The sequence below is a fragment of the Hyaena hyaena genome, unplaced genomic scaffold (genome assembly GCF_003009895.1).
Source record: "Hyaena hyaena isolate Hyena2069 unplaced genomic scaffold, ASM300989v1 scaffold_487, whole genome shotgun sequence".
NCBI lineage: Eukaryota > Metazoa > Chordata > Mammalia > Carnivora > Hyaenidae > Hyaena > Hyaena hyaena.
The window spans coordinates 460,202-478,719 of record NW_024081118.1 but is presented as its reverse complement, the minus strand read 5'-3'; the positions used below and the strand labels follow the sequence as shown (position 1 = coordinate 478,719).

Genomic DNA, 18,518 nt, shown 5'->3' with positions numbered 1-18,518 from the left:
TTACTTCTTTTTATGTATTGGTTTAGCATTTTTCTGACTTCTCAAGTTGAATGCTTAGTTCATACGTTTCTCTCCCTTGTTTTGTCTGTGTGTATATGTACATGAATTACGTATGTGCATTTATTTATTTATTTTTTATTTCAATTTCAAGCTACGTGAAGATGAGAGGCAGTGTTTCTGTTAGTGAATTTCTACTTTGACACTCAGTGGCCAGACAACTAGGTATCTATAATATGCATCTTTGGATGTTTATAGTGTGCTTCATGTCCCTACATAGGCAGACCACGTTCAGGAGTAAAACCATCATCAGTCTTTGTAGTATTATTAACCCCTACAATTCAGAATCCTTCCCATTCTCGTCTGTCCTGGCTTTGGAGAGGCAACACAGGACAGTGGTGAATAACTCCATCCCAGAGCGAGTCAGAGCACTCATATCTTGCTGTGGCCACCTGCTAACTGTGACTTTGGACAAGTCATTTATGCTCTATGTTCTTTTGTTTTATTCTCTGTAAAATTGAGGTGTTGATTGTAATTACAGGGCTGTTGTGTTGATTAAATTAGTTACTTATATACAAAAATCCCTCATGACGATAAATTCTTCACAGTTCTCCTGACATACAGTTAATCTGTATAAATTTGAACTATTATGGTTATGTTTCACATCTAGAGCTTCCTTTTATTTTTTTAAATTTAGCTCAGCCACGTATTAAAATAGCTATCCACCGTTCTCTGTGCACGTAGCAAAAGTGGAACATCTCCTTCCACAGTAGCTCTGATGACCAGCTTGCCCAGATCCCTCTTTCAACGCTCATCCTTCCAGAACTGTGGATGTTGTCTTTTCCATTGCTGACACTCTCCTTTCCCTTTGCTGCCATTTATGCAATTATATCTTTACGTCTACACATATACACTGACTTTATACCCTCTTGAACCAAAGCCCAACTCATCTTACACAATAGCCAAGAGCTTGCAAAGGATAAAATTTTTCTGAAATGTGGAATGTGCAGAGTCTGAGGAAAAATAATTAACAAGAAAATTAACTTATAACGGGAAGAAAGATATGTGGGATTAATTTGCGGAAATCATAATAGTTTACTGAAGAAAAGAAATGAGCTCAACCTATAATGTTGATTAAGTAATGAATTAGAAAATTTCTTCTACATCATTCTCTAGATCCAGGGTTTGATAAGTGTACAGATGGGGAGCTGATTTGCAGTGCTGGCTCCAGATGGGCACCATCTCCTTTCACCCTTGTGCTGAAGGCCAGGGTCATGGCCAGTTGTTATCACCCAATGACATGCACACACTGTATGAGTCATAAAGCTGGAAAATGCGGCTTGCTTCTTACACTTCATTTCCAACCAGCCCCCATTTTCATTGAAATTATGTTCTCTCCTGAGGATTTAAAGGGCACAGTTTATTTGTTTTCTTTTTTATTGAAATGAAACGAGTTAAATGAGTGTGGTATGCTAGCTAAGGTACTTTTCGAAGTTGGTCAAGAAGAGCTGGACTGCCCGTGATGCCTGAAGGAGAGAAAAAGAGCAGGTCAGGATAGTAATCCTAGAAGCCTTTAGTCCATCCCTTATCACGATGCCTTTTTCATCCTTTTTTGAGTACTTTTGCCACTTTGTTTCGTTTATATTTGTGACCCTTATAGTCTGTTCGCCAAAAATACTCAGTGTGACGTTTGCCAAACCTGTTATTAGATGGTGTCATTTCTCTGTGCAAAGCACTTGAAATGTTTTCTGTCTCACACACGATAAAAAATGTAAAACGTTTACCATGTGACCACCAAGATCCTTGTGATCAGGTTTCCCAATGCTTTTCTCAGGTTTTCTCTGCCATTTCCCCCAATCTCATCCTCCTCTAGTCTACCCTCTTTCTTGCAATTCTTTAGACATGTTGATTGCATTTCTGCCTCAGGCTGTTTGTACTTGCTGTTCCCTGAGCTGGGATGATGCTACAGGGTTCCCTCCCCAGTCTGTCGAGTCTTTGTTCTGATTTTACCATTTTACCACTTCAAAGAAACTTTGTCTCAGTTGTCTATAGATAACACTCTGGCATCCACCTTTTTGTGTCTCTTTAGTATCCTTTATCTTTCTTCTTAGCTCTTATCCCTCTCTGACCTATGATATATTTCCTTGTGTATTTCATCTGTCTCCACTCGCTAGAGTATGAGCTTTTTCAGAGTAAGGATTCTGTTAATTTTGTTCGCTCATCTATTATGAGCATCTAGAACAGGACCTGGAACATAATAATGGGTTGAGAAATACATCACATAAATAATTCAATCCTCAGATATGGTTCTATTGGACTAATTAGGCCTTAAAGCTATTATACTGAAATATCTGTGCAATTTTGAACCAATGTCTCAGATATCAGAGTACAGGTAAATATTTAAATTACAGAGATAAATGTTACTGTTAAATTTAAATTATGTTTCTGAGAGGGATACGAAGAATTGTTTATAATGTAGAATGATATAAAGCTGCTCTGAGTAAAATAATCATTAGTTATCACCTTGATGTACCCATTCTAAAATAGTTTGCTGCCTCCTCCTCCTCCTCCTCCTCCTCCTCCTCCTCATCATCATCATCATGTGTTAAGATGGGGGCTTGAAGGGGTTCCGGTACTTGAGAGGTATTTGCAGATCTGAGACCACACTCTAGTGTTCTGACATCCACACTGTGAGAACAGCTGGAGAACCAGAGTCGGCCTCAACGCAAGCCTTACGGTCCAGGGTATATCTCACATTTCTGATGATGAGAGGTCAAAGTAGGGAGGGAGTGCGTGTCCTCAGAGGACCAACGTCCTGCTTTCTCCAAGCCCAGCTCCTCTGCTGTGTGTTTTCAGGATCTGAAGCAATGTGTGGTGACTGAGCGTGAGGGGAGGGGTGGGCAGGGAGACAATGGGAGATCAATATAAGTAATAATGGAAACATGAGCGCATTTCTATTTTAATAACTGCTATTCTGTGTCCTTCATAGTTTATTACTTCCTGTCTTGGTTTGGCTTAACTCATTGATTGGTTGACGGATGGATGGATTGTGGAGGGGAGGTAGGGGGCCAGACCCGCATAAGTACAGTAAAAAAAACAGCAGCGAATGGCCACACTGCATCAACAAGGCACACTCATGTGAGCATCCAAGCTGTCAGCTGCCATGGGGCCCTGGACCGCACCACCCATATTACTCTCCCGTTGCTTCACCTGCCAACAGCTCTTGATACTTACTGTTTTCAGTTGCCAGGAAAGAGATAGAAATATCTTGTCATGGATAGGCGTTCAATGGTGGGCATCTGGGCTCTCACATTTGGTTTTTCAAATGATTGTTGTACCTAAAAACAAAATGAGGTGCTAGCTGAGGCATACCTCTTAGGAATTCTCAGAAAAGATTTTCCACCACGAGCCCGGACAATTCTCAACATGCCAGTGCTCCCAGGGCTGATGGGGCTGGCCCCGTGGATACTCTGACTCCCTGCCACTGTTGCCCTGCCTCTTAAAAGTGACACCCCCTGTCAGAACATGCTCTTTATCTCAAACACTTTATGTCTAATCCGAGACCTTTCAAACGCCATCTCCTGTTTTCTGATCTAAAGGTCTAATGAGCAGTTTGCCCTTCAGGTCTGTTTGTGAGAACTCGCTCTCGAGAATTCTCTACCTTCTACGTCCACCAGGGCTAACTCCTCAACTTAATGAGACTCAAATCCCAGGATTTTGTTCTTAAGTCTGGAACAGTGAACAACTTTCACATCCCCACCACCAAACTGACCTGAAATCTTTGGCCATGGACTGATCAATGAGATCCTACTTAACCTAGATTGACTATTTCTAGTCTTTTCCTAGAAGTGCCCTTCAAAGTGCAGTGTATAAGTCCTATGCGTCAACTTGCTAAGTTCTTATTCATGGAGACCCTGACTCATGTCACACTGCAATCTTCTCTGATTTACTAATGGTGTGGCCTTCTTTTTCTGGAAGAGTGACACTGTCCTCTATGGTTTTGAATGGAAACACTTCACAGTTTGCCATGTTCTTAATACCAATCCCTTTCTCCCTAAATGATGGGAGGAGCATATATTTATTATTCATGCTTTTATTCACTCAATGAATATTAATTCCTACGTGCTGAATGTTGAAGTGTTTAGCAAATCTCTGCCTTCATTCAGTTCTCATTTGAGTGAATGAATACAGGTGAAAAACAAACACACACATCCACTGAGGGCATGGGTGGGGGAGCCACAGAAGGAACTAAGCTAGAAGAAGGAGGACTGAGCAATGTCCTGGGCTGGGGAAGGACTATCATGTCATCCCTGCTGGGCCACTCCATTCAGAGAACGTCTTCTCCTGTCCTCTCTTTCCCACTTCCTTGGTCTTTGTCTTTTCGGATCCTCTCCCAATCATGCATTTGTTCGTTGGCCTCCTTGTTCGGCAACCGTCTCTCTCAAAAGAATGTAAATGCTACGCGGCCTTAGGTCACCTATGTCTCGTTCACCCCCTCGTTGCCAGGATAGAACCCACCACCAAGTATGCCACACAATCCATATTCATTTAATAAGTTAAACAATGAAAGTTAATTCAATTACCTGTCACTCTTTGAAATTTAAGAGCTTACACTCTATGACAGACAAGCTTATAATTTATATTATTTTTTTGATATATTTTGATCTCCTGCTACAGTGCAGTGAGATTTTTTTTCCTACATCAGGTTTTAAACACCTAGATGAAGACAGAAACCAGGTGCCACTCTACTTGTGTTTTCCTGGAAATTCTGCCACTGTCACCCACAAGGCACATAATAGCCCTCTTCCAAGACTGGAAGAGGAGAGACAAGCTTACCTTCCGAAATACTTCTTCCAGATGACAGCACCAAGAATATTTTTGGAAGCATGTGATGAGTTGTGTAATGAAGAGAGATCCCTTGTTCACATCTCTCCAGGACACATTATCTAAGAAGACAGGAAGTGGTGAGCCTTGAGCTGTGGTCTTCACCCTTATGTTGCTTACCTTTGTTTCTAAAGCATAGCATGGTAATTATCTCGACACTTAGAACCCTTTTCCGCAGAGAGGAAACAGACCCACACACAAAACGCTAGCTGAGGTTGAACTCGCGGCAGCTCATCGGAAGTGCAGGAGATGGCACTGTATTCTTAGGATTGACTGACTTTTTACTACGTGTCCCATGTTCATCTGCTTGAGAGGTGACTGGAATTCTCCCATTTTACAGAGGAAACAATAGAAGCTCACAAGGATTAAAGAGTGTCCCCATGTTTACACAGGCAGCTCTTACCAGGTTTTATACCGTGCTGTCTTTCACAATATAGTACATACAATAGATGAACAGGCCCAAAGGAAATTTTGGAGGGGATCGATATGTTTATGACATTGATTGTGGTGATACTTTCACAGACATATACTTATCTCCAAGCTCATTATGCAGTATACATTCAGTATGCATAGCATTTTGTCTGTCAATTATGATTCCATAAACCAGTTAAAAAAAGACTAGAAATAAAAATGTGCACATTAGAAGCCCTCAAATGTCAGGCTTCTTCAGATGACTACAGAGAGCTCAAGAACTCAACGCTGTCCTATTAGTAGGGTCTAATAAGCCCCATAGTATCATTTTGTACTCCTTCTAATGGGGCATCCACATCCACTGCAGGGGCGTGAGACAGCATACCTGCCCACGGCGTCAGATGGGAAATACGGAGGGAGAGGCTTGCACTTGATCCTTGGAAAGGGCAGCCAGTCCCAGGATCCATACAAACTCTTCTCAAAATGTTGAATGGATTTAACAGAAACCTGAATCCATCATTTGTGTTAAAATGGCGTATGGTCAGGGGGGTTCTTGGCATTAGATGGTTTTAATGTTTGGTGTACCTTTGACCGTAAAGCATAGCACTTACAGTAAAAGCACAATTTTAGAAAGTAAGGGGGAGAAAAGAATCTGTGTCTCCAGAGAACAGACAAGATAAAACAAAACATAAGATAGAGCAACACTTAGTATTTGCTTCGGGTCATTGTTGCACAGAGCCTGTCTTAGAACTGGCCTCGGGCCCCACAATCCCTGTCTGCACAGAAGGACACGTACGTGGGGTTGAGGAGCAGAAAGCGATGAAGTCCTTCTCCACGTGGACCCTGTGAATGGCGTCATCCTCCAGGCTGTCACCTATCTGTGAAAGGATGGAACCCATCTGTGAAATTCTCTCCGTCGGAGCCGCAGGAGAGTCGCTGACCAACAGCTCCCCAAGGTTTTCTGTGGAGACATCGACTTGCTAGACACGGTGCAGCTCTCAGTGTGACTGGTCTCGTACACATGCGCGTGCGTGCACGCGCATACACACACGCACACACACACACACCACTCTGCCTTGCTCTGGTGTCGTTGAGCAGTGTGCCCACTAACGGTGACAGCATCATCAAACTGAAAGAACACATTTGCTAAGACGAACAGGGGAGTCAAAGCCTTATTTGCATCATTTCAGAGAGCAGACTTAGAGTTTTTGCTAAATTATTTTTGTTTCCTTTCCCCCCAAACACCACTCCACAAAAGCTAAATGGTGATTGGAAATCAGGAAAAACAAAACACTTTTTTGACTGCAGTTCCAAATTCCCTCATCTTCCTACCACCTTCCTTTCAGTAGTGCAGGGACAGAAAGGGTGCTGCCTTTACTCAGTACCCCCACTTGCGGCTGAAGTTCTTCTCAGGCCAGAGAATGTCAAAAGGTCTGTAAAGCATTCACAGGGGAAGCTGTCACTGAAGTCAATTTGCTCCAAGATTTGAACATTTCTGTTTAGTTTTGGTGGTCTTCTTCACCACATCCCCTGGATTAAATCGAGGACATGAGCGTCAGCTGACAGGACACATTCTCGTGACACCAGTCCCTAGGTGGACCCTCCTAATAATTCAGTTTCGTTGCTGTGCACTGAATGGGGTCTACGACCGTTTCCTCTAGAAACAAACTGCACCCAGTTCTCCACAAGCCCCTCCATCTCAGAACTCACCACCCCTGCAGGCCTGGACGATGATGACCTTGGGCTTGTCCTTTAGACTAAGGCAGTGGCGGTTGTTGAAAATCTGGAAGATGGTGTCGTAAGCTAGCACATCTGGGTTTTCAGGGCTGTGCTTCGTGCCGCAGATTCCGCTCAGGATGCCGTGGGACATGAACACCAGGAAAGTGCTATCCGAGGACTTGTGCTCCGGACGGGCGGCAAACGCCCGCAGCGCGGACTCCATCTCCTGAAAAAGACCACCGGGTGTCACTGACGGGGACAAGCATTTCAGTTAGCCTGGCCTCCTGCTCCTCACGCACAGTCTAAGAAGTATGCGTGACCTTCCACATGCTATGCCTTCTCATGGTGGGTGTCCCATCTTCCTGCCATGGAGCAGTGGGTGGGACTTCCTGCTCTGAGGACACTACGTAAACCATTCTCTGGATACGTGTCACACTCACCTGTTGTCCCTTACAGAGCTTTTCCGTTCCATCTCTGTCTTTTCTCTCATTACCTGATGAGACCTTTGTGTCGTAAAGGCAGCACATGTAAATGTAAAACCCATCCCCCCGTGCTTAGAATAAAATCGAACCGTGGACGTATGAACGGCCGCCTCTCACCCTGCCTCCTCCTCCCCTGGCTGCGGTCCGTCTGGTCTTTCTCTGCTGCTCCTGTGCTAACTTGCCATTCTGTTCAGACTTCTCCCTCGGAATGTATTTCGTCCCCTGCAGTGACGTGCCTCGTCCTCTGTCACCTCCTCACAGACGTTTCTCTCGACCACCCCATCCAACATGATTGCTCCTCACTCACCAGCCTGCTCTCATGTTTCCCTTTCACTTACTTCTGACTCTCTTCTCACTCTTCTAGAGACATACCAGATCCCTGGAATGTTCTCTTTTGCTTTCAGTTCGATTATCCCCCCGCCATGTGCACCTTGATCCCTGCAGCTGGGACCTTCCTGTCTTGTTCACAGACCTGTGCCCAGTGCCAAGGATAACCCCCGGGACAGAGCTGGGACTCAGTACTTACGTGGCGAGTACATTCTTGCTAACCACTCATTACTCTAGAGGATTCTGGGCAGTGTTGGGGCCAAGTCCTAATCATCCCAGTTTGCAACATGCCAGTCACTTTGGTCAGTTATGGAACTGAGGATATTTAGAGCTCAAAAGAGACCTAGATTTTACCTGCCTAGTACTTCCACTTTATAAACACACACACACACACACACACACACACACACACACAGAGCTTAAGGTTGTCAAGGTATTTGCCTAACATGATAAAGCTAATGTGTTAGTAGCAGAATGCATGTTGAACATGCACTTGTTTGGGGCTGGTGAGGGGTCCCTACCTTAGCGTCCAGTTCCTCTTCTAGGTGCACACTGTAGCCAAGGTCCGTAAGCAGCCTCCTCATCCCTTTAATGTCAAACTCAGCCCCATTCCTGTTAGGAATATGATCGAACTTCGTATTGCATATGATGAGAGCCAGACGAGTCCGATCCTTTCTCTCCTTTATTGGGTAGATCTGCCGGAAATGGGTATGCAGGGAGTTCAGTTTGCCTGACTCTCCTAAACCCTCACCCACCAGTCTCTGTTACTGTGCTAAGGACTCCTGCAGCCATCCCATCCCCTGAACCAGAAGACCCTGCCTTCTTATCTCTTTGCAATGGATTGAGTCGGCAATGGAAAGAATTGCACGTTGGGAGTAAATTATCTTTCAAGAGCCCGGAACAGGACCCAGTATGTATCTGGGATGGTTACTCAAGAACCTTGAGGGGACTAGAGTAGTTCCTATCATCTCTTCCTCTCTCTTCTACATCTAGCCACATCTTCCTTAGCAGCCAAGATTCAGACCAAATTTTGTCAAAGCCAGGAGACTCCTGCCAGTGGCCCCCGCTAAAAATGGATGCATCAACGATCTTTTGCCTTTGGTCATGTTACTATTCAGGTACTGGTTTTTGAAACTGTAGCAACATACAGTGATTTGCAGGCTTTAATTATATTTTTAAAATATGCTTTATATCTAGGATTTTCACTAGAATGCAAACAATTATTGGTCCGCCATATTCTCTTATAAATATTTTGCTTCCATGACTATGCTAAAATTGTCATAAATCCCAGATAGATACTAGAACCAGTAAACGAACAAAGTGCGAGGTCTGTATTTTATCATGGGGCTGAAAGAGAATTAGAGTCTCTGTGAGGCCCCACGATTTCCTCCTTGCTCAAAGCATCTATGGATAAGGTTACCACTGCCCCCACCCCCCAAACTTTGAAGTTCGTGCTATAGGAAATCTTGTATTTCATGAGAACAGTGGTCTCTGTCCCATTCTCTGTTTCACGGACGAGCACAGCACCTCTCCAGCCTTCTGCTTATACAGTTTCATGAACTCTTCCTGAGGACAAAGCTTGAGAGTATCTGTCGATTCTTCTGGCTCAGCCGGCCCAGGCGTGATTTCCCCGAAAGCTGCAGGACACAGCATGTGACATCAATTATTCTCTCTGCCTTGGTGACCCAGTTACCACCTCAGAAACTGACAAAGAAAGGACATTATGGGAAGAAGATTTTTCTTTTTAACACGTAGGGGTTATGACTGCATCTAACCTCTAGTGCGAGGACGTGTGTTTTGATGAGGAAAGAAGAGGGGGGAGTTGTTAGTAGAGAAGCAAGATCCACCCGAAAGCGCGAGAGTAGATTCTGATAACGCTGGAGAAAACACCTTGATGATTTGGGGTCAGATTTAGCCTTTCCATATTCAGCAAACACAGTTTGATTTTTCGAGGGGTTTTACTCTAGGGCCCTCACTTATCCAAGTGGACTTTCCCTCGACTCTGAGCAGGAACACACTGAGCTCGTATTTATTGGAGGCCCAGCCACTAGAAATGTGATTGGGCCACCTGTGCGATTCAGAATATGCTAATGTCCATAGTAAAGAGCTAAAGAGAAGCATGACAGTAGTTAAGATTAGCACTCTGTTTTAACCTGATGTATCCATGCTGTTACCCTTTCAGCCTGCATTACTGGCCACGACTCAAGCACTGAATAGCCACGCGTGGTTCGTGACCGCCCCCCAGGGCGTGCACGGTTCTGAGTCCACTCCTACTTCATACAACACACACCAAACACGTCATGGAATCGTGAATTGTGTGCCATCCAGGAATTACCCAGATTCTTGACCTTTCCAAAGGAGACAGGCTACCTCACTCCTCACCGAGTTGCCAGGTCAGCTCTTTAAAGGAAAAATGCTCTCCAGTCACTCTCTCACTGTGTCCAAGGTCCCAAGGACAACTGAATGGCCGATTCTAGCATGCTCTGGGGGTCCTTGCCCCCAGGATGCTAAATAAGCACCACTAAGTTTTCAACCCAGGTTTACAAGTGTGAGAAAATCCCTCCTCCCAGGTGGAAAAGTTTGTCTCTGACTCCCCCTGATCTACTCCCTGGAGAAACACAGTGCTCTCTAACCCTGGTTGGCCTCACTTCACAGAGAGTGTGCCAGACACTTGGAAAGTCTAGAGCCCCCCTCCTCCGCCAGAGAAATGAGGAAGAAAAGTTCATAAACAGAACTTAGAAGTTTGCCCAGAGCTGATATAACAAGGATTTTGTCTATGAAAGGAGTAAACCTTTGTGTTCACTTACATGAAGCAAGAACTTCTCTGATTTTCTTTTATTTAAATGAGAAAGACAGTGGTATCCTCTATAAAATGTTCAGTTGTTTATATTTTACAGATTTTTTCCTATTTCGCTCATTTGTTTCCATTAGTTTTTAAATAATATTTTTTTGATAAATGTCTTTCTAAGTGCTAAAAACCTGTGCAATGGAGAGGCAGCAAATTACAAGTCTTTAAGGAAACTCAGCTTTCTGAACCTTTCTTGAGCAGTGACATATGCTCTTCCTTTGTATTCCAGAAGATTCCTCCAGTGAGAGTACATCCAGGGTCCTGGGATACTCTCTGGTCAGAGAGTACATTTTCTCATCAAAAGTGCTCTCTGTTTCCAGATTGTGTCCAGGTTTGGCGAACACTCTCGCTTAACAAATGTCAGCTCTTAATGACCTCCATGTATCTACGATTAGATACTGTGTTTGCAGATGAAACTGGGAATGGATAGGACTTCCATCTCACATTAAATAGTAAGGTTGGTGTGGAGATGAATCTGTTCATTCCAACATAATAAATATTATAGCGCAGGCTGCTTCCCAAAGGGGGTTCCACTCGCATGGCACCGCGATGGAAAGAAATGAGAGAATTAAGAGCTTAGATAAAATTTCACTGTGTTTGTCTTATCTGTTACTTAAGGACATGCTCAAGGGACCCCTTAAACTGCTACAAAAAGAGAGAGACTGGTACCAGGTAAGGCAAAGCCTTTGGGAGGTGGGACCCCACTAGTTATTTTTGTCTCGGAATAGCGGTGTGTGGCACGTCAGCGAGCCCAGGTATGAGTGTGTTATGTGAAATGAACGAGTAGCTTGGGTCTTCCTCTCCCCACCGCACCCCCTGAGGACCACGCTGGGAACCCGCAGAACCCTGCCAGTGTCCAGAAGGCCTGGCCAAGGTCTTTACGGCTTCCTGGAGCTCTGCTCATCCCACTTCACCGCCCACCTGTGTTCTGGGAGGGGCTCCGTGGGGGGGGGGGGTGGCAGGGAGCCCCGGTCCCTGCCTCCTGCCTGCCGCGAACTCTGCTGACCGCCTGCTGCACTTTCCGTCTGATGTGCATCGTGATGCCCGGCATTGCTAAAATTATTCTGAAGCTCCCGTTACGTCAGTTCTGATTTCCATTTGCTGAATTATCTCTGTTTTTTTTAATCTACATTGTTGCCATTCCATCTCAGATTTAAGAGAGTAATAAAACTGCCCAAGGACCAACTTAAATATTAATGAGGACATGGCCCAGGCCACCATGTTTGACATCCGTCAGACTGGCATGTGCGTCCTGCTCAGGGACACCCTCTCTTCCAGAAAGGCCTTCTTGAAAAAGCTCATTTGCTATAGTGAGGTCTCTACGATTTCTTTTGTCTTTTGTTTATTATTGCTTATTTTTATTATTAGTATTGATAAACTCTAATATTCTGGGCTAGGATTTCAGGTTAAACTCTGTAGTAAATTAAGTGTGCCACTAGTGACCCTGGACCCGAGGATATTTAGGCTCTAGTAATATTTATAGTTCAATCTAGATCAGAAGCTTTAAAATGTCTTCATAGATTGGACACGTTACAGGCGTTCTCGTGATCCTATTTTGTAACTTACAGAAATGAGTGAGCACTAGAAAGGTCTAAATAGCAGAAGCAAAATAATAATTGTGATAAGTCGTGTTTGCTGCCTGCATACTCTTCACTGGTTGTATTCATCCTGCGTTGATTACATGCCTGCTCTGTGGCCAGCACTCTGCTCAGAGCTATCACTCCCTCGTGAAGAACACACCTGTGCTCTGGGTGAAGAGACTTGGTGGATTATAATCCTGTCTAATGAGTCGGAAAGAGGTTAGAAGCAGAACAGAGCTGGCGGGAGGAATCAGGTGTTAGCTCTATAGGTGTTTGTTTTGTGAAGTCTGTGGAATCTTCAGGCGTCAATATTGACCTTGCAGCTAGGGCTAAATGTATCTGTAGCTCAGAAGGGAAGTCTGGAGAAGAGCAACTCTCTTAGGAGTCGTCAGCCTGTGCCTGCCGTGATGTCCCTGGCCTCTGAAGAGGTTACCGAAATTGTCACCGTTTCAGAGATGCCCAGGGACATCAAGAAGCTTGAGTGAAAGCAGGATGTCTATAGTGACAGCACCTGGGTTCAAGTTCAGGTACCCTTCACTGCAGCGTCCACTGTTAGCTCTTTCTGAGGGCAACGTAAGTGTAAAGACTCCGCTTCTAGACTCCGCTAGTTGGGAATGGATCCCCTCCCCCAAAAGACAAGATGGCCCTGGAAAGGACAATGACAGGCTGAGCGAACACTGCACTTCAGTCATGGAGGACGGCAGAGCTATAGAGCACCCGGAGGGCCTGGGAGGGGAGTAGACTCTGGAGCGTTTGAGGCGCCCATGTACGTGACTTCGGTTTACCTTCCACACTGGTGGAACGCTTGTCCGTATTAACGAAAGTTTGGACAAAGGCTTGACCTGCCTCCTTGCGTTTTTCCCGCACCAAGTGCAGAAGGACCCAGGGCTTGTCTCCAGCTTTGGCATCATGAAATTTTTTCTTTTCTGCTTCCTCCAGTTTCAGGACATCTTTCTCCACCAAGCCTTGCAAAAAGTCAGTTAGGAGCTCTTTGCCCACAGATTCCAAAGTCTTAAGTGGGTTTTTGTCGTGTTTGTCTTCTGTAGGAAATACAAAGACTCCTTCAACTACGGGCACAACTTGGAGTCTTGCCCTGTCTCTAGAAGGTTTCCCATTATGGGAAATAACACCTGACAATGCCTTCTGACTCTTTTACCATTTACCGCATAAAGTACCTGTGCTCTTGCACTGTACCTGTGCGGTCCTCTCGGCCCATCAAATTCACACTGGGCCCACTGGCTGGTGTTTAATGATTTATCACCACCTAAGATGGGGAGAGGGGCTCCTCATCTCTCTCTTCTGTCACACGGGGCCTAATGCTAACTTCCTGGCCACCTACTGCTTTTACATTTCCCTTTCTCACAGTAATGGTGATGGCCTATTTGTAATATCTGCTCCAAGTCCACACTTTTGCCTGATGCCATACATTTTTTTCCACCAGAATGTAGGTTCTTTTCTTTCCTTTGTATTTAATTTCCTTGGTAAAAGCACTATGTCTCTGAATCCACATCTCATTCCCACATCTTTGTGCTTAAAATATGTACACACCTGTATATACCTCCTGAATGTATCAATTAATGAATAAATGAGCGAATATATCCAGAGTCCTCATGTTCTAAAGATCTTGTCTCGGTAAGAATTCTCGATTGAAGATAATCTGATGACTAACCTTTCAGTATGGCAGATTAGGCTGACAACAGGTTACCTCACTACCGTGTGGGGGAGCATTCTGTCTGTTTTTGCTGACATGGGTATATATAGTGTCATTTCCATCCCCAGATGTTTGGCTAGCTTTTAATTTCATTCTTAAATACCTATTCTTTCATATTTCATGTATTTTTATAAGATCAGTAAAAGCAGGAACCTTGCCTGCCATGTTTCTTACTCTCTATACAGTACATAGAGCAAGATCTGTGACACACTTGGCATCTGTCAGATATTTTTCTAATGACCTGGCATGCTAGCGATTTTGATTTAATTATTCAGTAAAATAGTATTTTCATAGACATTTACTGCATGCATACTGAGGTCAGCTCCTGTGATGGCTTCATACCTATGAAGAATCAGACACTTCCAAGGCCCTCATAAAGCTGAAAGTCCACGGTTGGGGGGGTGGCGGGAAGGATGGCTCTATTTTTTTTAAGACAAGAAAAGTGCACTAAACGGCTGAAGGATCATAGGTCACCATAGGAAAAGGGATTCAGAAATAGAGTAATAGAGATAAAAGTGGAGAGAAGGATCTGGATTTGAGAGAGGAATCTGTAAGCTTGGCCACTTCTTGAATGTTGGAAGTGAGGACAAAGAAAGAACTGAAGATAATTTCGGGTTTTTGTTGTGAATAACTGAGCAAGAGTGGTGCCATTAACTGGGACAGAGGGAACTGGAGGGAAGCAAAGTGGGGGGCAGGGGGACAAGCTCAGCCCGGGGCACATAGAGTCCGGAGAGCCTGTGTTCAGTAGGCACGAGAACAGGGCAGTGTGGTGTTCAAGCAGGCAGTCGGGTTTGGGACACGGATTTAGAATCTGTTGGCATAAACATGGCAGTAATGCAATGGAGACAGCCTCTGTGAAGGCACACAGATTGAGAACAAGGCATCAGATCAATCCATGAGAACTACCCATTGCCCTCTCACCCTGGGGCCATCCCGTGGACCTATAGTTCACATCAGGAAAGATGCAGTTCGATGTCCTTGCTTTGCAAATACCATTACCTGGAAGAGGAGAAACCGCTGCTGCAGAGTCCGTGAGAGAATTTCCAGACCGCGAACCTGAGGAAAGATTCAGAACGTTAAAATAGTCACTTATCATCTCTCAAGAATTGTGCCCGATGTCTTGGACACCCTCTTTGGAAGTGCCTCCGCGGGCCTGTTCGAGAAAGGACTAGCTGAGAACCACACTCATCACCAAGAAGCCAAAGCCCGGGCACCTGGGTGACAGAATGAATGGGAATCCGGAAGTGGCTCTTCCATTTCTGCTTTCTACAATGAAAGCGGGACTGAGGCAGCATCACGTGTAGAGTCACGAAGTCTCTTACTTCCTGGGTCTCAAGGTGGCTCCTGGGGTGAACCCTACTGCCTGCCAAGCGTGTGCAACAGTGTCTGCGGCCGAGACGGGCGGGGTTTCAGAGATCACCGAAATGGGCAGGCATCTGCACCTGGACGTTTAGCTGTGCCAAGACTGGCCACAGCAGAAAACGAGGACAGGTGACCTCCTCATCGACCTTCCATCAGGGTTAAGTCTGTTTCCCAAGCGTCATAGAACAGCAGATTGGCCAAGCCAGGACGTGAATGCAAGCCTGTCTTCAGTATCATCCATGGGCTCTTATCAAGTATACTGTTCTGCCGCCCACGAGGGGCACAGCCTGGGGACGCTAGCGCCAGGATGCCTGAGCACCGCCCTGTAACCGCACCTGCCACGAGGGGACATAAGCCACACTCCACGCAGGGAAACGCTGGGGAGCCTCCGCTGCAGTATCAGGCTGAGTAAAATCACTGCAATAAATCCTCTTTGGTAACTTTTATGATTGCCAGGTTTAAGGACCAGAATTTAATTTAAATCTGTTTGAGGTTTTATAAGGATCTCAGTACAACAACAGCCACCTGAGAAGCTTATCCCGGAAACTTTAAGAATTGGCATAAGCTAACAAATGAGAAGTACTCCCAAGTCTTCATTTCATGGTCCCTATTGGAAACCAGATTTCCATATAGAAACTATGGTCCATTCATTCCCCTGCTGCGAAGGGAGGAAAACCCCAGGAAACCCCATCAAACTTCAAGCCAAAGACAGCATGCTGCACTTGACCCGTCCCTCCCATCTGGACTGCTGGAGTAAACGAGCCATCAGTAACTTCAAGAGCATTTTCTGGAGGAGGCCTTTTTATGGCAATAGCAACTCAGCCTTCTTATGACCAAGAAATTTCTCTTAGAAGGATCTCTCCCATTAGAGTGCACCCAGATATTACATCTAATTGTCATATTCCATGGACCTAAAAAGATCGGCTGAGAGATGAGGGGGAGACAAAGTCCCACACCCCTCACTGAGGAGGCTCCATGGGATAACTTGAAAGGTACCGCCCCACACATGGAGTGTCACGGTGACTTATACAGGTGCCTCTAGGGTTCACGGACTATGAGTGGAAAGGAATGGGACAGAATGAGGACCTGGCTATTCTAAAAGTATCCTAGACCCTTATTGTTATTTATTGGCCATCTCTAATTTGGGGGGTATGTTAAATGAAAGTGTTACTGAAGGATGAATGAGAAACTTGTTACCCCCAGTGAATGCTTGCTAGATCACTCAGCAGGCACAGGCTTCCCCCAAGCCCTAGGAAAAAAGGCTTCTCATTTTCAAAGAACATCTCTTTCTAACTGGCTTTGGCACATGCAAAAGAGACCAGGGGCTGGACTCCATTGGAGCCCCTGTCTTTGCTGTGGGGAGGGACTAAGTGACCACAGGAGGAGCCGCTCAGAGGTCTGAGCCCAGGATTGGACCCTCAGAAGGCCTGGGGGTGGGGCTTGCGGACGGCTCACAGAATGGCCCGTAGCCTGGTGGCACGCCAGTGGACAGTCTTGCTCAGGACAAGACGCGAGGGGGTAACTAACAGAGTCCCTTGAAAATCTGTACTTTTCTGTAAGCACTGAGTTTACTCTCTGAGCGTTCCCCCGTTGCTGAAATATATTTTATTCCTCCTGGAGAGCAGAGTTTTGGAGAGAGGCTATAAAGTGTACTTGATGGCCGACCCAAAGTCCTTATGTCTGATGACTACTTAAGTCCCCTGGACTTTAACCAGAGAGAGACAGAGGGAGAGGGAGGGAGAGACTGGTTGATTCACTGCCTTGGCAGGATGTCTGGAGAATACAGCCTGAAACTTTTCAGACTGTTCTCATGAACTTAAACAAATGAGCCACCACATGTTCAGGGTGGGGAATGAGCTTTAATCCAAAGAAGTCTACTGAGGCCAGGAGCAAAAAGGGAGCAGGAGACACAGAATAGAGAAATGGGGCTGCGGAGCCAGAACAAGGAAGTCGTCCGCAAACTGACGGGAGCAGTGGAGAAGCCCGGTGTCGGGCACACGGGGCCTGTGCCAGCTTTGGTCTGAGTCATTGGCGCTTACTTGAGCAGAGCTCCAGCGTCTCTGCGAGGTGGGTGTCCTCTTCACAGATGTGAGAGATGACCAGCTGGCACGCGCGCGGCCCTTTCCGCAGGACGGCGTCGATCAGAGCTCGGGCCTTATCCATGACCGTGGCGTTTTCGCATTTCACTCTCTCCATCTCCTCCTGGTTCAGCACGCTGTTCTGGAAGAGTTCATCCAGCAGGCCGCTGAGCGTCCCCATGCCCACTGAGTTGATGAACTGCTTCCGCTTGCTCTTCAGAACCTTGTCTGTTTGGAGAACAAGGGTGCCTCAAGTCATGAAAACGGGCTGACGGCCTCTGAGTCGGCGGCAGGGGTGGCCTGCTTGGGCTGTAATCCTAGGACGCCCCTCCACACGGAGCAGGGAGGCTGCGGGCGCACACCCCGCGCTGTGCCTGGCACTGCCCGGCGCGCCCTGGGCCGCCCGAAACCACACCGACTCCCTGCATTCCCACCGGGAAACCTGGCGGGACCCTGACATGCCCTGCGTTGACTCAGCCCTGCACGGGAAGATAAAGAAGCAGCGCTCCGTTCTCGCGTTTCCCGTGGTGCCCATCCTGGGCCGATCCAGCACCTTCTACAGACTGCGGCCCTTCAAATCCAGTTAGGACGGCAGGACCGCAGGAATCCAGCAAAGCCCTGGCTCCCTTCTGGCTCTCGCCTGTCTTCTCTGCAGGCTGTGGAATTATCTGGAACCCTCTCCCTGTGCCCTCCCCCGCCCCTGCCTCTCTGTTCTGATCACCTGAACACCCCCAGAACTAAAAGCCAGAACTGATCTCCCCAAGAGCTGCCCTGTGGAGACCGTGCAAGACTCACCGGCCATGGCTCCTCTCTGTCAGCCCCGCTGGCGTGTGGTGTGAAAGCGAAAGCACGGTCCACCTTCCTTTTAGCAGGGTGTGTACACATGTTGAGAAATAGCCACTGCTCACCCGTTGGCATCCTGTTGTGTTTTCCGCCCACACCCCCACCCCCACCCCCGCCCCTTCAAGAGGCAGGCAGTTCTCGGAAACTGTGGACTGCACCGGGGAGCGTAGCTTTGGGGGTTTCTTCCCCTAGTGCTGGGAGGTCGGGGTGGGAGGGAGAGGGGCTTGGAGCGCCAGGAGCCCGTGGGGAAGTGTGTGCACGTTGAACTCGTATGGT

At 46.3% G+C, this 18,518-nt stretch overlaps 2 protein-coding genes across 3 annotated transcripts in view; one reads left to right on the top strand and one right to left on the bottom strand.

Moving 5' to 3' along the window:
* Positions 1–18,518, top strand: part of LOC120246756 — a 619,236-nt gene that overhangs the window by 439,022 nt on the left and 161,696 nt on the right. The window lies entirely within an intron of this gene.
* On the bottom strand, positions 1,403–18,292 carry LOC120246763 (caspase-1-like). Of its 2 annotated transcripts, XM_039254384.1 has the most exons (11): positions 18,195–18,292; positions 17,361–17,627; positions 14,959–15,015; positions 13,034–13,288; positions 9,348–9,457; positions 8,342–8,515; positions 7,003–7,237; positions 6,089–6,253; positions 4,834–4,943; positions 3,232–3,335; positions 1,403–1,523 (listed from the first exon to the last, which is right to left on the bottom strand). In XM_039254384.1, the coding sequence occupies exons 1-10, from the start codon at positions 18,199–18,201 to the stop codon at positions 3,237–3,239; spliced, it is 1,479 nt and encodes a 492-aa protein (XP_039110315.1). In that variant the 5' UTR covers positions 18,202–18,292; the 3' UTR covers positions 1,403–1,523; positions 3,232–3,236. The 2 variants fall into 2 exon arrangements, with proteins under 2 accessions (XP_039110315.1, XP_039110316.1); XM_039254385.1 differs by lacking the exon at positions 13,034–13,288.

What these genes read in the sequence shown, in the direction of transcription:
- LOC120246763 (XM_039254384.1), bottom strand. An exon ending in GCGTTCCACCAGTGTGGAAG is followed by an intron (nt 9,458 to 13,033) that starts GTAAACCGAAGT and finishes TGTGTCCTGCAG; the next exon opens with CTTTCGGGGAAATCACGCCT. An exon ending in CGTCCAGGCCTGCAGGGGTG is followed by an intron (nt 6,254 to 7,002) that starts GTGAGTTCTGAG and finishes ATGTCTCCACAG; the next exon opens with AAAACCTTGGGGAGCTGTTG.